The sequence below is a fragment of the Nycticebus coucang genome, chromosome 24 (assembly GCF_027406575.1).
Source record: "Nycticebus coucang isolate mNycCou1 chromosome 24, mNycCou1.pri, whole genome shotgun sequence".
In the NCBI taxonomy this organism is placed as follows: Eukaryota; Metazoa; Chordata; class Mammalia; order Primates; family Lorisidae; genus Nycticebus; species Nycticebus coucang.
The window spans coordinates 8850845-8869153 of record NC_069803.1 but is presented as its reverse complement, the minus strand read 5'-3'; the positions used below and the strand labels follow the sequence as shown (position 1 = coordinate 8869153).

At 43.6% G+C, this 18309-nt stretch overlaps 1 protein-coding gene across 5 annotated transcripts in view; it reads right to left on the bottom strand.

The window, feature by feature from the left end:
• The window catches only part of FUT10 (fucosyltransferase 10), a 427469-nt gene extending 409380 nt beyond the window's left edge, over positions 1 to 18089 (bottom strand). For 4 of the 5 annotated variants that reach the window (XM_053578687.1, XM_053578689.1, XM_053578688.1 and 1 more), the window contains exons 1-2: positions 17737 to 18083; positions 10953 to 11247 (exon numbers count right to left, since the gene is read on the bottom strand). In XM_053578687.1, the coding sequence (XP_053434662.1) occupies positions 10953 to 11247; positions 17737 to 17817 (376 nt within the window). In that variant the 5' untranslated portion in view covers positions 17818 to 18083. Of the gene's footprint in view, positions 1 to 10952; positions 11248 to 17736 lie in introns of all 5 variants that reach the window. The other variant, XM_053578686.1, reaches the window with a different exon arrangement.
• Between the last annotated feature and the right edge of the window lie 220 nt (positions 18090 to 18309).

Sequence of the window (18309 nt, the reverse complement as noted above, 5' to 3'; positions counted from 1 at the left end):
TAGGAATTACAGCATTTATTAACAGGCCAGATGAAGCAGCTTACGCCTATAATCCCAGCACTTTGGGAGGTCAAAACAGGAGTATCACTTGAGTCCAGGAGCTGGAGACCAGCTAGTGAATATCAAGATCCTCATTTCTACAAAAATTAAAATTACAAAAACTTAGCTGGGTGTAGTGGAAGGAACCTGTACTCTCAGCTACCTAAGAGTCTGAGGCAGGAGGATCAGTTGAGCCCAGGAGTTTGAAGTTGCAGCGAGCTATGATGATGTCACTGAATTCTAGAAGAATCTCGTCTCAAAATAAACAAAATAAAATAAAAGGCGTTGATTATAGCAGATATATTGATATATAAATCTATTGCCTGGTCAGGACCTTCTTTTCATGTTCAGCTGAACATTCCAATTAAGCCCATTTCTTTGCCACTTCCCAAGTAAGTCTTTAAATCTGGCATGTTGTTAACAACATGCCAGCACAGGCCTCACAATTAACTCAGCTTCTGGAGAGGAGAACAGTGGGAATGAACATGCAATGGATGAGATCAGCAGAGATCAACACCCCCGAGAATGGTTCACTTGCGAAATCTCAGGAGACACCCAGTACAGTCAGGATAACCATGGGCCTGGCATGCAGCTTGGACCTGTAATCCCAGCCCTATGGGAGGCTGAGGTGAGAGGATCTCTTGAGACCTTGAGGCCATGAGTTTGAGACATAGAGAGACCCCATCTCTACACACACACACACACAAATTAGCCAGCATGGTGGTCCTTATCTGTAATCCCAGTTACTTGGGAGGCTGAGGCAGGAGGATCCCAGGAGTGTGACACTGCAGTGAGTTGTAATTGTGCCACTACACCCCAGCCTGGGCCTCAGAGCAACACCCTTAAACAAAAAAAGATCAACTATTGTAATAGAAGGAAATCTACCCATATTGCTTTGCTATCACATCAAAGGTAACATAATCCCATTAAACCACACTTGTTTGTTTTCTGTGCTTCTCCAACACCGTAGGGGCCAGACAATGGTCACTGTCTACAGAGATACTCTGAAACTGTATTGAGATGGAGCTAGTAGGGCAGATAACAAAATTCCAAAGTAATTTTGAATTACTCGCCTCCACTTGCAGTATTTATAGTGGGGTTGATGGAGACAATTCTATGGTCATTGCATTCCCCAACAAAGCCAAGAACAGAGAAAGGGGTGAGAGAGAGTTTGTGAGACTAATGGTCTCCGTGAGGAGCACTGTTGCCCTGGTCTGACTCCCCTACTGCAAAGGGGCTCCTAGAGAACCTTCAGATAAGTTCCTTGCAATTTAGAGACCTGGAGGACCAGTGCCTACATGCCTGAGGAAATTCAAAAGGACTGTGGCCCAGGGTCTGACTCCTCCAGCCCATCTCACCAGGAATGTCAGTGGGGGCACCCAGGAAGGCTGCCGCATGCTGCAACCCACCTGCACTACCAAACCTCCTGGAAGGAAGGCGTGGCAAACACTTCCCATAGACTGACAAAGACCTCGCAGAAAGGTGCTAGATGTATTCCCGAGTGTCAGGAGCCAGAAGGCTGCCCCATAAGACCACCCAGAGCAGAGATGCAGCTTGCTCGGAAATAAAACTGAAAAAATAAGAAGTCCAGCAGGGAAACCTCAAATGCCAGGAAATGCTTCAGAATAGAAAAAGTACATTCCCAGGTGGCACCTGTGGCTCAGTGAGTAGGGTGCTGGCCCAATATATCGAGGGTGGCGGGTTCAAACCCGGCCCTGGCCAAACTGCAACAAAAAATAGCCAGGCGTTGTGGCGGGTGCCTGTGGTCCCAGGTACTTGGGAAGCTGAGGCAAGAGAATCACCTAAGCCCAGGAGTTGGAGGATGCTGTGAGCTGTGACGCCATAGCACTCTACCAAGGGTGACAAAGTGATACTCTGTCTCTAAAAAAGAGAAAGAAAGAAAGAGGGCAGCACCTGTGACTCAAAGGAGTAGGGCACCAGCCCCATATGCCAGAGGTGGCAGGTTCACACCCAGCCCTGGCCAAAAACTGCAAAAAAAAAAAAAGAAAGAAAGAAAAAGTACACTCCCACTACCTGCCAGACCCACACGAGGATGCCCGCTCTAACCATCTGCCAGGTTCAAGGACATGAAGCCACCAGCCAAGTTAAAAATGCCCTATCTCAGGCAGCACCTATGGCTCAATGGGTAGGGCATTGAGCCTACCAGCATTTCCAAAGGAGAGAGAAGCTGGCGCTGGTACTGCCATGCACGCTTATGGCCTCTGGTGTAGATCCCAACTTCCGGATCCAGACCCTTGCCATATTCCGGTGCTATACACCTCTCAGAAGCTAGGCAGAGCATGCAACTGTGCTGAGTTTGTTGATGTCACCTGTTAGTGCTTTCCATTATTCCATAGTCCCAGGCAGAATAAATGCTTTCTCTTTCTTAAACCCACAGCTAGGCATGTTTTCTTTGTTCTTGCACAGCGAACCTACTGGATTATGTGGTAAAATAGTGTGTAAAATCACTAATAAACAGAGGAAGTGTTGTAGAATCAGATGCTCAGGTTTGAGCACAAGCTCAAGGACTTAACTGCCGGTGTGACCTTGGACAAGTCACTGGCATTCCCTGCAAATCACTTACCTCTAAAATGGTCATCGTGACTCAGGGACACACAGTGTTAACAGTAGTTTTACACAACAGAGTACATGGACTCTGGTACTGGGGGGTCCCATAACAACAGTGAGCCTTCTTACTACTCCTTGTCAGGGACAGCAGAAATTGACCAGGCTTTCTTTATCCCTCGAGATCGTGAAAGTGTTTCGGCTCACTAAACTCCTTACTGATTCAAACTGCATTTGCTGTCTATGCCTATTACGGGAGCAGGTAAACATCAGTCCTCCAGGGACTGTGAAGATAAGCCAATAAATTGGCTTTTTGTTACAAGCACGAATCTCCTATTAGGTTAACGCCAGTCGGTTCATGAAAGTCTGATTCCTGATGAACTGACACTGAACACTGAAGGATGAGGCTTCTGCAGAGGACTGACCGTGGGGAGACCCTGTCTGAAGTCAGGCCCCCTCCCCGGTGTCCCTCTCCTTTTAATTATACACAACCACACAAAACACTGAGAGCCCGGAAGGGTCCTCTGAAACAAAGGAAGCCTTCACTGTGTTTGCTATCATTGGTCCTAAATGCATTTTGTTACAACTCTCTGACAGCTGGTAACCCATAGAAGGTGTATGTGAGACATTTTATCACTCAGAAGACCTTTTTAGCCAGAACACCGTTCTCACTAACACATTGGGCAGCAGCGCTGATGCCAACTCTGGCTCCTGCTGCTTCCCTCACAGCGCTCGGTGACTGAGCCTCCCCACACAGTGGTGTCCACAGCCTCTCTTCTGAAAACCCTCCTCACAGGTCCTCACCTTCAGGAAGTCATCTGAATGGTACCACCTGCAGCTGATTATTCTTTTACTTCACATCTATATTTCAGTCCAATGTCTGAAATATAATTTACTCCACGTCTATATTTCAGTCCAATGTCTGAAATATAATTTGGACTGTAATAATATATTTCACACTCTCACAATAAGAGAAAGTTTGAGTCCTTTTACACTGTGATTTAGTTTCCTCTTCATTAAAGTAGATATAAAAACTCCTCCCTATAAGTCCATTCTGGAAAGCAAACGAGATCACACTGAAGAAAGTACCTGAGGCCAGGCACACTGGCTTGAACCAGGAATCCTAACACTCTGGGAGGCTAAGCCTGGAGGATCGATTGAGCTCAGGAGTTCCAGACCAGCCTGAGCAAGAGTGAGACCCGTCTTCACTAAAAATAGAAAAATTAGCCAGGCCTTGAGGCACAATCCTGAGTCCTTGCCTCAGTCCCAAGTAGGAAGCTGAGGCAGGAGGATCACTTGAACCCAGGAGATTGAGGTTGCCGTGAGCTAAGACCTGGGCGATAAAGTGAAACTCTCAAAAAACAAAATAAATAAATAAATGGAAAAAAGTGCCTAGAAACCCCATGGAAGGGGGATCAAGGAGGCTGTACCACCCAAGGGTGGCACACCACAGGCCACCAATCCCTGGGAAAACTGAAACTCCATCCCTGTGCTGGAAAGCCAAATCACAGTTTTTCTTCAAGGTAGAACAAATCCATGTTCCTCCTACCCCTAACCTCCACACTTCTCCAAGGTGTACTGTTATCCATATTCCTGAGGAAGAGAAATACTGCAGTAGCCTACTTTTTCACTTTCTTTCCAGGAGCCTGTACTTACTAAAAATTTCTGTTTAGAGGCTCAGCGCCTGTGGCTGAAGGGGCTAAGGCGCCAGCCACATACACCTGAGCTGGCAGGTTCGAATCCAGCCAGGGCCTACCAAACAACATTGACGGCTGCACTCAATAAACAGCCAGGTGTTGTGGCAGGTGCCTGTAGTCCCAGCTACTTGGGAGGCAGAGGCAGAAGACTCGCTTGAGCCCAGGAGTTGGAGGTTGCTATGAGCTGTGATGCCACCGCACTCTACCCGGGGCAATAGCTTTTAAGGCTCTGTCTCAAAAAAATAAAATAAAATTTCTATTTAGAAACTACCAAAACCATAAGCAGGTCCCTCCTCTGCTGACTGCCTTCACTCAAAAAAATAAAATAAAATTTCTATTTAGAAACCACCAAAACCATAAGCAGGTCCCTCCTCTGCTGACTGCCCTCACTGGAGAAAGACACTCTGACCCTCCTTCACAGGGGACATCTGCCAAGAGATTGGGTGCTCCCACTTAATGGGCACCTCTTGGGTGTGGGACACAACTATAAAAAGGACTCTACCTAGCAAATGCAAATGTTGTAACCTAGTTGTTTGTACCCTCACATATACTTGAACTTAAAAACTAAAATTGTAGTTATGTTTTGAAATCACTAAAATGACTGTTTCTAAGACTAACTTCAGTAACTCCCTAGACATTTAATTCAAAAAATGACATATCACTCATGCTACTTAATTTTTATTTCAGAGAATTGTTAATAGTTAAATCCTTGCAGTTCTCAAATAGATCAAAGCAGAGGCAGACACAGTCACTGGCTGAAGTCTTTATACCTTCAGGAATGTGTTTCTATTAGGTAAATGAATTATTCCTAGAAAGAAGAAAACAAAAATAAGCTACTAAAGGTGCCAGGTATGGTGGCTCATGCCTATAATCCCAGCACTTGGGAGGCTCAGGCAGGTGGATTGCCTGAGCTCATGTTTGAGATCAGCCTGAGCCAGAGGGAGACCCCATCTCTACAAATAGCCAAGTGTTGTGGCAGGTGCCTGTAGTCCCAGCTACTTGGGAGGCTGAGGCAAGAGAATCACTTGAACCCAAGAGTTTGAGGTTGCTGTGAGCTATGACGCCATGGCACTCTACTCAGGGTGACAAGAGTAACACTCTGTCTCTAAAAAACAGCCAGGTATTGTGGCGGGTGCCTGTAGTCCCTGCTACTCCAGAGGCTGAGGCAAGATGATCACTTGAACCCAAGAGTTTGAGGTTGCTGTGAGCTGTGATGCTACAGCACTCTGCCAAGGATGACAAAGGGAGACTCTGTCTTAAAAAAAAATAATAAATTACTGGCTCGGCACCTGTGGCTCAAGTGGCTAAGGTGCCAGCCACATACACCTGAGCTGGCGGGTTCGAATCCAGCCCAGGCCTGCCAAACAACAATGATGGCTGCAACCAAAAAATAGCCAGGCATTGTGGCGGGTGCCTGTAGTCCCTGCTATTTGGGAGGCAAAGGCAAGAGAATCACATGAGCCCAGGAGTTAGTTGGAAGTTACTGTGAGCCGTGATTGCACAGCACTCTACCCAGGACAACAGCTTGAGGCTCTGTCTCAAAAAAAAAGGTTACTAAAGATAACAAACAAAATAAAAAATGTTCTTGTTTACAAAAGTTTTGAGGTCATATACTCTTTCAAGTTTCCTTTTCTTAACTAGGTCAGCTTTTAAAACCTCAATCATTTTTTTCTGTCTTTTCTTTTTCAATCCTGCTGCGCCAGAGTCCCACTGGCAGTTTTAAATGACCTACTTAATTAGAATTTGGAACTCTCAGATAAAGAAAAGCATGCTGTCTTCATTCTGTTTTGCTCAATAGACCTTATTAATGAATTCAATTTCTAATTGAGTTTGTTAAAAAAAATGCACCAGCTCGGTGCCTATATCTCAGCAGCTAGGACGCCAGCCACATACACAGGAGCTGGTGGGTTCGAGTCCAGCCCAGGGCCCATCAAACAGCAATGACAATTACAACAACAAAATAGCTGGACATTGTGTTGAGTGCCTGTAGTCCCAGCTACTTGGAATGCTGAGGCAAGAGAATCGCTTAAGCCCAAGAGTTTGAGGTTGCTGGGCTGTGACACCACGGCACGGCACTCTACCCAGGGTGACAGCTTGACACTCTGTCTCAAAAAAAAAAAAAAAAAAAGAGCACCTTCCATAATCCTAGCACTTTGGGAGGCCAAAGCAGGAGGATTGCTTGAGGCCAGGAGGTCAAGACAAGTCTGGACAACATAGTGAGACCCCATCTCTATAAAAATACAGACAAATTAGCTGTTCACATGGCAGGAAGCTACTCAGGAGCCTGTGGAAAACCGATCATTGAGCCCAGGAGTTTAAAGCTGTAATGAGCTATGGTCAAGACACAGCACTCCAGCCTGGGCAAAAGAGAGAGACCCTGTGTCAAAATAAAACAAAAAGAAATTGCTCAAAACCCAAATATCCAGGTTTAATTATGCTCAAGAGTGCCTACTGGAATATGGTCTAGAAAGACCCCCTGGTTCTTCACCTAACCCTGCTGCTAACTACTGTGTGCCTCAGCACATCTCTAACCTCCCTGAACCTCAGTCCTTTCCCCTTCACAAAAAGGAGTTTAGACTCTCAGCTCCTTCATGGCTCTAAGTCTCTGAATATTTTCTGAGCACCTACTGTGTACAAAGCAGTGAGCTGCATGTAGGGGTTGGGAGGAAGCACAAAGATGGACTGATGTTGTCCAAATATCAAAAACTTTACATTCCACTAGGGAAGAAAAGATGGCACCTACAAGACCAAATGCCATCATTACCTTATTTATCTTCTCCAGTCCTCATGATTGGCACTGTGCCTGCCATAGAGTAGCTACTCAATTAAATGACATGACAGAGCTATAGAAGGCTCTAGGGGCATTTAGAGTAGAGGGGCTTCATCTGATGGCAGGGAATCAGGAAGGTTTATAGGTACTGTATTTGAGTTGAATTTTAAAAGACTGTTCAATTTCAGTGGCTCCCCAGCATGGTCCTCTAATTCTGTGATCCCCAACCTACATCCTCCTCCCAGGCCACACAGCAGGAGATGAGCACAGTAGGAGAGCTGCAGGCAAGTCAGCAAAGCTCCCTTGGTATTCACAACCACTCCCATCACTCGCACCACCTCCTGAGCTCTGCCTCCTGCCAGATCCGCCCCCAAACCCCCAGTCAGCAGAAAAATTGTCTGCCATGAAACTATAGCCATTGGGGGCCATTGCTCTACTTTGATGGACAATCTAAAGCTAACAATTAAGGCTCTCCCATGCTCTGGGCCCCATGTCCTTCAGTCCTTCCACAGAGCCATGCTACAGCCAACCAAAATCCTTGCAGTACCTCAGATATTACTCCTCATTTTTTTCCTCCATGCCCTCATTGGTGCTATGTGTCATATTAAAACGTCCTCCAATCCCAACCTCCTCGGAGGCCTCCTTCAGATTCCCTTACATGAGAAAGGGGGGCTTCTGAAGGCTGATTGCTCCCTCCAATCTTAGGTGTTCCCTCCTGTCTTTGAAACTCCATAAGATTCATTCGCACTTCTTTTGTGGTGCAAATGTATTTAATCCTGTGTTGTGGCTGAGTGCTACCTTTTCCTTAAGGCGTTAATTTTTGACATCAGAAGATGTATTATTCATGTGGCCAAACAAATGGTATCCAGTAGATTGTTCTGACAAGAACAATACAAAAAAGGCAGTCTAGGACACAGAAACTGAATGAGCAATGGTGCTAAGTTAGAAATATGTGTGGCTAATGCCTAAAATGGCGATGATTCTATTTTGACTTTTAACCATAAGGTTAGTTGGCAGAGTCAGAGAGGTTAGATTTGGAAGACAGGCTGGAGTCAGAATACACAGAGCCATGAACACCAAGTTAATGCACACGAACTTTCTCAATTAAAGTCACCAAGGGGTTCAGGTGTCAGAGAGCACCAGGATCTGAGTATGAAAATCCAACCAGAAGCATTCTGTTTGACACATCAGGTTTCCTAAGAATTCAATTGGAAATGAGTCATCCCTGAGAGAAAAATCAGCTCTGAGCTTGCTGATAAAACTAAGTATGTGAATCTTACCTCTGTGAGTCCTGGAAAAGTCACCAAGCTAAGTACTGCTTTGTAGGCTTCTGGGAAACCAGATTTAGTATTCAAGTTCTCACTTCAGTAAAAGGATATAGACCCACATAGAAGCAGTCACTAGGAAACTTCCAAACTGGTGTAACTTCTGTTACATCTCCACAGAAAGGAGAGGGATGCAAACCTGCATACCAGCCACAAAGGATGTGTGTGTGTGAGTGCACACACACGTAGGCATATACAGGCCAGGGATCCCTGTTCTGAAATGCCTGAGACCAGGAGTTTTGGATTTTTTTGAATTTTGGAATATTTATACCATACTGATGGAGCATCCCAAATCCAAAAATCCAAAAGGTGCCAGTGAGGGCAGCGCCTGTGGCTCAGTGAGTATGGTGCCGGCCCCATATACCAAGGGTGGCAGGTTTGAACCTAGCCCCAGCCAAACTGCAACAAAAAAAATAGCTGGGCGTTGTGGTGGGCGCCTGTAGTCCCAGCTACTCGGGAGGCTGAGGCAAGAGTTGGAGGTTGCTGTGAGCTGTGATGCCACCACACTCTACTGAGTGTGATAAAGTGAGACTCTGTCTCCACAAAAAAAAAAAAAAGGTGCCAGTGAGCATTTCCTTTGAGCATCACGTGAGTATTCAGTAAGTTTAGATTTGGTAGCATTTTAGGTTTTGAATTTTCAAATTTGGGATGCTAAGCCTGTAAATGTATATATGAGGAGGGGTTTGTGTGTGTGTGTGTGCATACCTATGTGTACATTTGTGTGTCTGTGTGTGTGTGTGTATATGTATACATTCACAACTTGTTTTCCCTGGAGTAGCATTACATATACTTAAATAAATTTCTTGTAACATACTTTCAAGGTTGTACGATTAGGTTCCCAAACCCATCCTAGAAAAAGTGCTGCATACCTCAGTGCTGAATGTCACCACAATCATTTTCAAAGTGCTCCCCTTGGCCATCTGGTAAACACAGTGATATTCAGCAATCAGATATGTAGAGTTTTTTTCTAAGATGAGTTCACAAACTTAATTGTCCAACCTTGCACATTGTTATACACACACCCCAACTTCAGGATCATTATTTCCTCTAGAGTAGGAGGAACGGAAGTGAGATGGATCAGGAAAGAGCTCATATGGGGTTGCAATTATCCTTGTAATATTTTACTTCTTTTTTTTCTTTTTAGACAGTCTCACTCTGTCAGCCAGAAGAGAGTGCAGTAGCATCATAACTCACAGCAACCTCAAACTCTTGGGCTCATGTGATCCTCTTGCCTCAGCCTCCAAAGTAGCTGGGACTATAGGTACCCACCACAATGCCCAGCTATTTTTATTTTTTATTTATTTTATTTATTTATTTGTTTTACTGAGACAGAGTCTGTTGCCCTCAGTAGAATGCTGTGGGGTCACAGCTCACAGCAACCTCAAACTCTTGGGCTTAAGTGATTCTCTTGCCTCAGCCTCCCAAGTAGCTGGAACTACAGGTGCCCCCCCCACAACACCTGGCTATTTTTTTGTGTTGTTGTCATTGTTGTTTGGCAGGCCCAGCCTGGGTTTGAACCCACCAGCCTTGGTGCATGTGGCCAGCACCCTAACTGCTGCGCTATGGGCACCTAGCCTATCTAATGTTTTTTATTGTTTTTTGTAGGACCTGGATTTTTAAAGACCTAGAATTTTATCTGGATTTTTAAGTACCAAAGAGTTCCCTGAATGTGTAATGATACCAGGCACTAGTAGCCATTTCCCAGCACCTCTGACCAACTAGTGGGTTATATATCATCTGATTCCCCCGAACCCATTCTCTGCTTTACTAAAGCCGTTATTAGCAGAACGCTGAGAAGGACCTCAGCTCTATATCCCAACCTCAGTCCTGCCTCTCCAAAGCCAGCATCAGACACACAGAGGCATATACACACTCTCGCCCACCCTGCAGCTGGTTATCCTTCACTAACTTCCCAACTTAAGGGACTACCTTTGCCTCTATGTTGTCCATTGGCTCATCTGCTCCCCCTCCCACTCCTGCTCACCAGCCAGGAGCTCCATACTTGTACCTGCAGCTGACGTCCTGCCAAATCCACCTCCCTGGGTCTGGCTGCCCTCCCATCCCAGCATGACATATCATCAGCTTCAAGAAATGATGAATACAGCTTACTTTGGAAAGCAGATGCCAAACAATTTTTTTTATTTTTATTTCTGATCAATCTGACATTAAAGAAATAGAGAACAACATGTTTGGCTTATGTCCAATTAAACATGTGTTACTGAAATCAAAATCTCCTGGCTACATAATCACAAGTTGCCATTCGAAATTGATGTCAGCAGGATAAGTGATACCCAATTCTCTGAATGTCAGTTTCTACAGGCACAACAGCTGCCTGTCGACTCCAAGTGGCTTGTCCAACCACCTCTAAGTTGGTCATATTTGTTCATTTATTGTACTTGCTAAATGCTCCAGCCTTCCACCGAGTTAAGTGCAAAGGAAATCAGGTGTACATTAAAGTGTTTTCAAGGGGAGCCTCACCATCTTTCCTTGGAAGTAAGCAGTAACTCTCCTTTGCAGTGAGATAACAGCAAACAAAGGCGGAAAGGCCGTACTCACCATAGAAGAGGAAGGCTTTGGTCCTGTCGTGATGCAGGTAGGTCCGGTTGATGGTGAAGAAACAAGCATCGGCTCCACACTGGCCCAACCTTCCAGTCTCCCCCGTCAGCGGGGACCACCAGAGCATAATGGGGTAGCTAGCAATTTCCATGGTTTTTAGCCTATTCCAGGCCAGCGCTTCTTTCATAAGGAATGGATGGAGACGTTTCGGTACTTTCTCCTTTTCTGAATGTCCATCTTGGAAATGGGAATTTTTAAACTTCTTCCTTTCAAATTTTCCCAGCTCAACCACTACCTAAAAGGGAAGACAGTTATTACCAGAGTCGGACTGTTTAATTTCCTTTTGCACATCCCAAATTTGTCTCTACGATTGAGCCTCTTAGAGTTTCACGGCTGCTATAACAAATTATCACAAACAGCAAATTGAAACAATACAGATTTGTTATCACACAGTTCTGGAAGAGGGAGATCTGAAAAGGGTCTTGCTGGGCTAAAACCAAGGGCTTCACAGAGCTCTGCACCCTTCTGGAGACTCCAGAAGAGAATCTGCTTTCCAGCCTTTTCTAACTCTCACAGGCCACCCACGATTCTTGGCTCCATCTTCAAACCAACAACACTGCATTTCTCTAACTCTTCTGTCTCTGATCCTGGCCAGGAAAGGTTCTCTGCTTTTAAGAATTCATGTGACCCAGCCTGAGCAAGAGTGAGACCGGTCTCTACTAAAAATAAAAAAATTAGCTGGGTGGCTCGGTGCCCATAGCACAGTGGTTACAATGCCAGCCACCCAGCCACATGCACCAAGGCTGGTGGGTTCGAACCCGGCCCGGGCCAGCTAAACAACAACTGCAACAAAAAAATAGCCAGGCGTTATGGTGGGCACCTGTAGTCCCAGCTACTTGGGAGGCAGAAGCAAGAGAATCACTTAAGCCCAAGGGTTTGAGGTTGCTGTGAGCTGTGATGCCACAGCACTTTACCCAAGGTGACAGAGTGACACTCTGATTAAAAAAAAAAAAAATTCAGAAATCATCTGTGACACCAAAGTCAGCATTAAAGTAGAAAAACCACCAATGAAAACTAAAGTCTAATTGTTGCCACTAGATTTATCAGCATTTTTACAAGGTAATAATGTGGCCCTTCCCCAGTAGCTTGGTGGAATGGAGTTGACCTGTGGCCACAAAGTTTACCTTTTTATCTGACCTTACCTTGCAAATAGACAGCTCATCATTTAAAAGAAAGGCTTTTATAGAGTGATATATATAAGAAAGGCATATAACTTCAAAGATAATATTGGTTCCATACTTCTGATCAATGTCTACTGTATGAGATGTAAGCTCACTTCCAAACAATAGGAATTGTATTAAGGAAAAATTCTTCTGCCAATCACCAGGGAGGCTAGAAAAACATATTAAACAGAACCATGAGGATAAAATCAGCCAAATCCATGGTCTAGGAAACTCAAAAGAACTCCTGATCCAGTTTCTTCAACAAATTTATGATATGGTGGAGCAGAAGAAACTTCTACAATTAGAAACAAAAAATCAAAACATAAAACTTGAGACATACCAACTAAATGCAATGTGTGGAATTTGTTTGTTCCAGATTCAAACCAATCCATTATAAAAAGACTTTTTTGAGACACTTGAAAAAAATTAAGCCTAGCCTATACGCAGAGGGTATTAAGTATTAATTCTTTTGGATATGATCACAGTAATATAGTTCCATTAAATTCCTTTTTATCTATTTATTTATTCGAGACAGAGTCTCACTCTCTTGCCCACAGTAGAGTGCCATAGCATCGCAGCTCACAGCAACCTCAAACTCTTGGGCTTAAGTGATCGTCTTGCCTCAGCCACCCAAGTAGCTGGGATACAAGCACCCACCACCATGCCTAGCTAGTTTTTCTATTTTTAGTAGAGACAGTCTCTCCTTGCTCAGCTGATCTCCAACTCCCAAAGTCACATAATCCACCGACCTCAGCCTCCCTAAGTGCTAGAAGTACAGGCGTGAGCCACCTCTCCTGGCCTACGTAAAATTTTTTAAAGTTTCTATCTGTAAGAGAATCTTACACTAACATACATCTAGGTGAAATGCTAATTATGTCATAGATTTTTTTAAAAATACTCCAAATGTATTCTCGAATTATTTGTGTAAGTAAAAAGTAAAATCCAAAAATAAATGAAGATATATATACAACCCCAATCTGTAAGTTGATTACCCAAGGGACTGTAACAAACTGGTCAACATACAGAAGTGGTCGACAGTGCTGACGGGAAGTCAGCCTGCTGTACTGATACCCCCATGTAGTGCTTACCTAGCCTGCAAAAATGAGGCCAACTTAAGGAGGTGGTCAGTTCAGGGAGGTGGTCAACTAGGGAGGTTCTACATATGTAAGTGTGAAGGAAAACAATGTCTAAGATAAATGATTTCTCCCAGACAACTATAATATTTTAGCTTAACTGTAGGTAAGCTTAACGTTTTCATATTTAGATTATTATTACTTAAGTAAATATTATAGAATCTATTATAGGCTGAGATGTATATCAAAAAAATTTGTATGTTGAAGTCCCGACCCACCAGTACCTAAGAATGTGATAGTATGTGGAGAAAGGGTCTTTGCAGAGGTAATTAAGTTACAATGGGTGGCCCCAATCCAGTATGACTAGTATTCTTATAACAAGGAGGAATTTGCCCAGGGAGAAGAAGCCTCCTGTCAGCCGGGGGAGGGGGAGAAACAACCCTGCCAACACCCTGACTGTGACCTTTCCAGTCTCCAAAACTGTGAGAAAACAAATTGTGGCAGTTTAAGCTCCTCAGTCTGTGGTACTCTCACAGCAACCCTAACAGACTAGTCGTATCAGACCCATGACATGAATTTTTTTTTATTCATCCTTCCTTTATCCTATTCATGTGGAAAATTACTTCATCTGCCTAATCTACAAATCAGTAAAATACTGCATCGGTATTGTATTTTTTCATTTACAGTGTTTTTTAAAAATAGCATTACCACCGTACTAGTGAGAACTGGGAAAACAGATCAAACCATACTGCCACGTTGGTGACAAAACTGAAACTGAGCCAAACAAAGGTTTTGCTCCAGTCATCACACCACTTGCCTTGCTCTGGAAACTTAGAATGACATGCACATTCAAAAACATGGCAATTTATTCTGACATCAAAAGGAAGACATCTTAGCTTAGATCCAGGCATTCCTCATAACTGGAAAAAGTGCCAAAGTAAATGCCTAGTAAGATCAAAGCTCTCACATAACCTTCCACAGAAAGAGGAAAATCCAGCCCTCCCATGAATCAGGTACTATTTACCTCCTTGATAGACAAGGCATCAACTGCTTCCTTTGAGCAGAGTCTCCCTAGGGCAGCAGAAGTGGCAGAGTCACAGACCAGCCTGGCTGCCAGATTCAAACGTGCCTTTCTCAGCATTATCTCACTCAATACTCCAAAGGAAACAGCCCGGAGAACATTTAGTTTCCACCAGTCCCACACTTGAACCACTCACATCCACAAATAACCTCTATAAGCCCTTTGGATTTTGAAATGGACAGTTGGTACTTGGATGGGTGGAAAATACACCCAAGTTTATGTCTATGCTTTTACTAACACTGTTCAGTATTTATTTCAATTTGTTGTTTTTTTTGTTTTTTTTTATTGTTGGGGATTCAGTGAGGGTACAATAAGCCAGGTTACACTGATTGCAATTGTTAGGTAAAGTCCCTCCTGCAACCATGTCTTGCCCCCATAAAGTGTGACACACACCAAGACCCACCCCCCTCCCTCCGTCCCTCTTTCTGCTTCCCCCCCATAACCTTAATTGTCATTAATTAACCTCATATCAAAATTGAGTACATAGGATTCATGCTTCTCCATTCTTGTGATGCTTTACTAAGAATAATGTCTTCCATTTCCATCCAGATTAATACGAAGGATGTAAAGTCTCCATTTTTTTTAATGACTGAATAGTATTCCATGGTATACATATACCACAGCTTGTTAATCCATTCCTGGGTTGGTGGGCATTTAGGCTGTTTCCACATTTTGGCGATTGTAAATTGAGCTGCAATAAACAGTCTAGTACAAGTGTCCTTATGATAAAAGGATTTTTTTCCTTCTGGGTAGATGCCCAGTAATGGGATTGCAGGATCAAATGGGAAGTCTAGCTTAAGTGCTTTGAGGTTTCTCCATACTTCCTTCCTTCCAGAAAGTTTGCAGTCCCACCAGCATTGTGAAAGTGTTCCCTTCTCTCCACATCCACGCCAACATCTGCAGTTTTGAGATTTTGTGATGTGGGCCATTCTCACTGGGGTTAGATGATATCTCAGGGTTGTTTTGGTTTGCATTTCTCTAATATATAGAGATGATGAATATTTTTTCATGTGTTTGTTAGCCATTCGTCTGTCGTCTTTAGAGAAAGTTCTATTCATGTCTCTTGCCCATTGATATATGGGATTGGTGGCTTTTTTCATGTGGATTAATTTGAGTTCTCTATAGATCCTAGTTATCAAGCTTTTGTGTGATTGAAAATATGCAAATATCCTTTCCCATTGTGTAGGTTGTCTCTTTGCTTTGGTTATTGTCTCCTTAGCTGTATAGAAGCTTTTCAGTTTAATGAAGTCCCATTTGTTTATTTTTGTTGTTGTTGCAATTGCCATGGCAGTCTTCTTCATGAAGTCTTTCCCCAGGCCAATATCTTCCAATTTTTCCTATGCTTTCTTTGAGGATTTTTATTGTTTCATGCCTTAAATTTAAGTCCTTTATCCATCTTGAATCAATTTTTGTGAGTGGGGAAAGGTGTGGGTCCAGTTTCAGTCTTTTACATGTAGACATCCAGTTCTCCCAACTCCATTTATTGAACAGGGAGTCTTTCCCCCAAGGTATGTTCTTGTTTGGTTTATCGAAGATTAGGTGGTTGTAAGATGTTAGTTTCATTTCTTGGTTTTCAGTTAGATTCCAAGTGTCTATGTCTCTGTTTTTGTGCCAGTACCATGCTGTCTTGACCACTATGGCTTTGTAGTACAGACTAAAATCTGGTATGCTGATGCCCCCAGCTTTATTTTTATTACTAAGAACTGCCTTAGCTATTCGGGGTTTTTTTCGGTTCCATACAATCCAGCATCCTTTTCTAATTAGAACACTGAAGAGTATAGGCATAGGTGGCACATTTCTAAAACTGATTGAAGCTATCTATGACAAACCCACAGCCAATATTTTACTGAATGGAGTAAAACTCAAAGCTTTTCCTCATAGAACTGGAACCAGACAAGGTTGTCCTCTGTCACCTTTACTATTCAACATAGTGCCGGAAGTTCTAGCCAATACAATTAGGCAAGACAAGGAAATAAAGGGAATCCAAATGGAAGCAGAGGAGGTCAAACTCTCCCTCTTTGCTGATGACATGATCTTATACTTAGAGAACCCCAAAAACTCAACCACAAGACTCCTAGAAGTCATCAAAAAATACAGTAATGTTTCAGGATATAAAATCAATGTCCACACCAATAACAGTCAAGATGAGAAGCTAATTAAGGACACAACTCCCTTCACCACAGTTTCAAAGAAAATGAGATACCTAGGAATATACCTAACAAAGAGGTGAAGGACCTCTATAAAGAAAACTATGAAATCCTCAGAAAGGAAATAGCAGAGGATATTAACAAATGGAAGAACATACCATGCTCATGGACGGGAAGAATCAACATTGTTAAAATGTCTATACTTCCCAAAGCAATCTACCTATTCAATGCCATTCCTATCAAAATACCAACATCGTACTTTCAAGATTTAGAAAAAATGATTCTGCATTTTGTATTCATTTTAATTTGAAAGCAATAAACAAAGTTCCGAACACCTGACTGATGGAAACAGGGCAAGGACTAAAGAACGGACTTCAGTCCCTTCAACCCGAAGACAAATCTTGGTCATGCAGCACATGTGGAGAAACTGATCAGTGCAGATGTTGGTAATCTGCCCTTACTACAAGGTACAGACCATCTTCTTCTCAGAATACTGCCTGCTTCTTGAAAAATGCAGTCTTTCAAAAGTGATAACAATAGGGGACTCTGAGGAAGCCATCCAACTTTGACCCAATAAAGACAAAGCTTAACTTTCTGTTTCTCTAAAACAAGGGCCCTTCAAGAATCCCAAACTGACCTCCAATATCAATGACTTTGTTTCTGCCTGGCACATCCATTCACTAAACCTCAGTTTCATCTGTTAAAAAAAAAAAAAAGTACGCTCAGTGCCTGTAGCTCAACAGCCAGGGCACCGGCCACATACACTGGGGCTAGCAGGTTCAAAACCAGCTCGAGCCTGCCAAACAACAATGACAATTACAACAACAAAAAAATAGCCAAGCGTGTAGTAGGCTCCTGTAGTCCCAGCTACTTGAGAGGCTGAGGCAAGAGAATCACTTAAGCCCAAGAGTTTGCAGTTGCCGTGAGCTGTGACGGCACAGCACTGTACCAAGGGTGACATAGTAAGACTCCGTCTCAAAAAAAAAAAAAAAGTGGTTTCCCTGCCTTAAACAGTAGAAAACCTCTGATCCTTGAGGATTAAGAAAAACGTAGGGGCGATGCCTGTGGCTCAAAGGAGTAGGGCGCTAGCCCCACATACTGGAGGTGGCGCGTTCAAACCCAGCCCCAGCCAAAAACTGCCAAAAAAAAAAAAAAGTAAAATACTTAAAATACTTGGAGTTTTTGAGACAATGGGATGGGGCTGGAGGGGCAGATGGCAAAGGCCAAGTAATCAACAGTCACAACCCAAATTCTTGGTACCTGAAGTGTGACGAGCAGAAAGACAGCAGCCGTGACGCACAGGCAAGATGCCAAAACCTTCCTCCTCTGAATCCACACCATGCTGTCCTGCCCTGGGTGCCTGACGGCGGGCTAACCTGGCTACCAGGTGTTCTCTAGTCAGCTACAGCCTGAGACGACTTCACGTGGAGGAACCATCTGGGTGCCAATTTCCTGCACCCCAATTCCTGCTGGGGCCCGGTCTCCATTAAGGACTGAGATCTCAGCTTCTGAGTGGGCCTGGCTGGGCATCGAGAGCAAACAGCATGCATTCTTCTTAGGCTATCATCAGAACAGCTGGAGATTCTTCAAACAAGAAGCCATCAAAAAATTCTGTAACAAAAGAATAGGTAATCTTTTAGCCATGGTACAGAAGGTTTAATAAACTCAGTCTCGCAGGGTTATCATGGAGAAATCTGGAAGTTTTAAACTAAAAGCAACTCTTGAAATCATGTAGTCATAATACCTCACTCACAAGTAAGGCAAGTGAGACTAGAGAGGTGAAGCGACTTACTGAAGGCCACACAGCCCATTAGAGAAAAGTAATAAATCAGT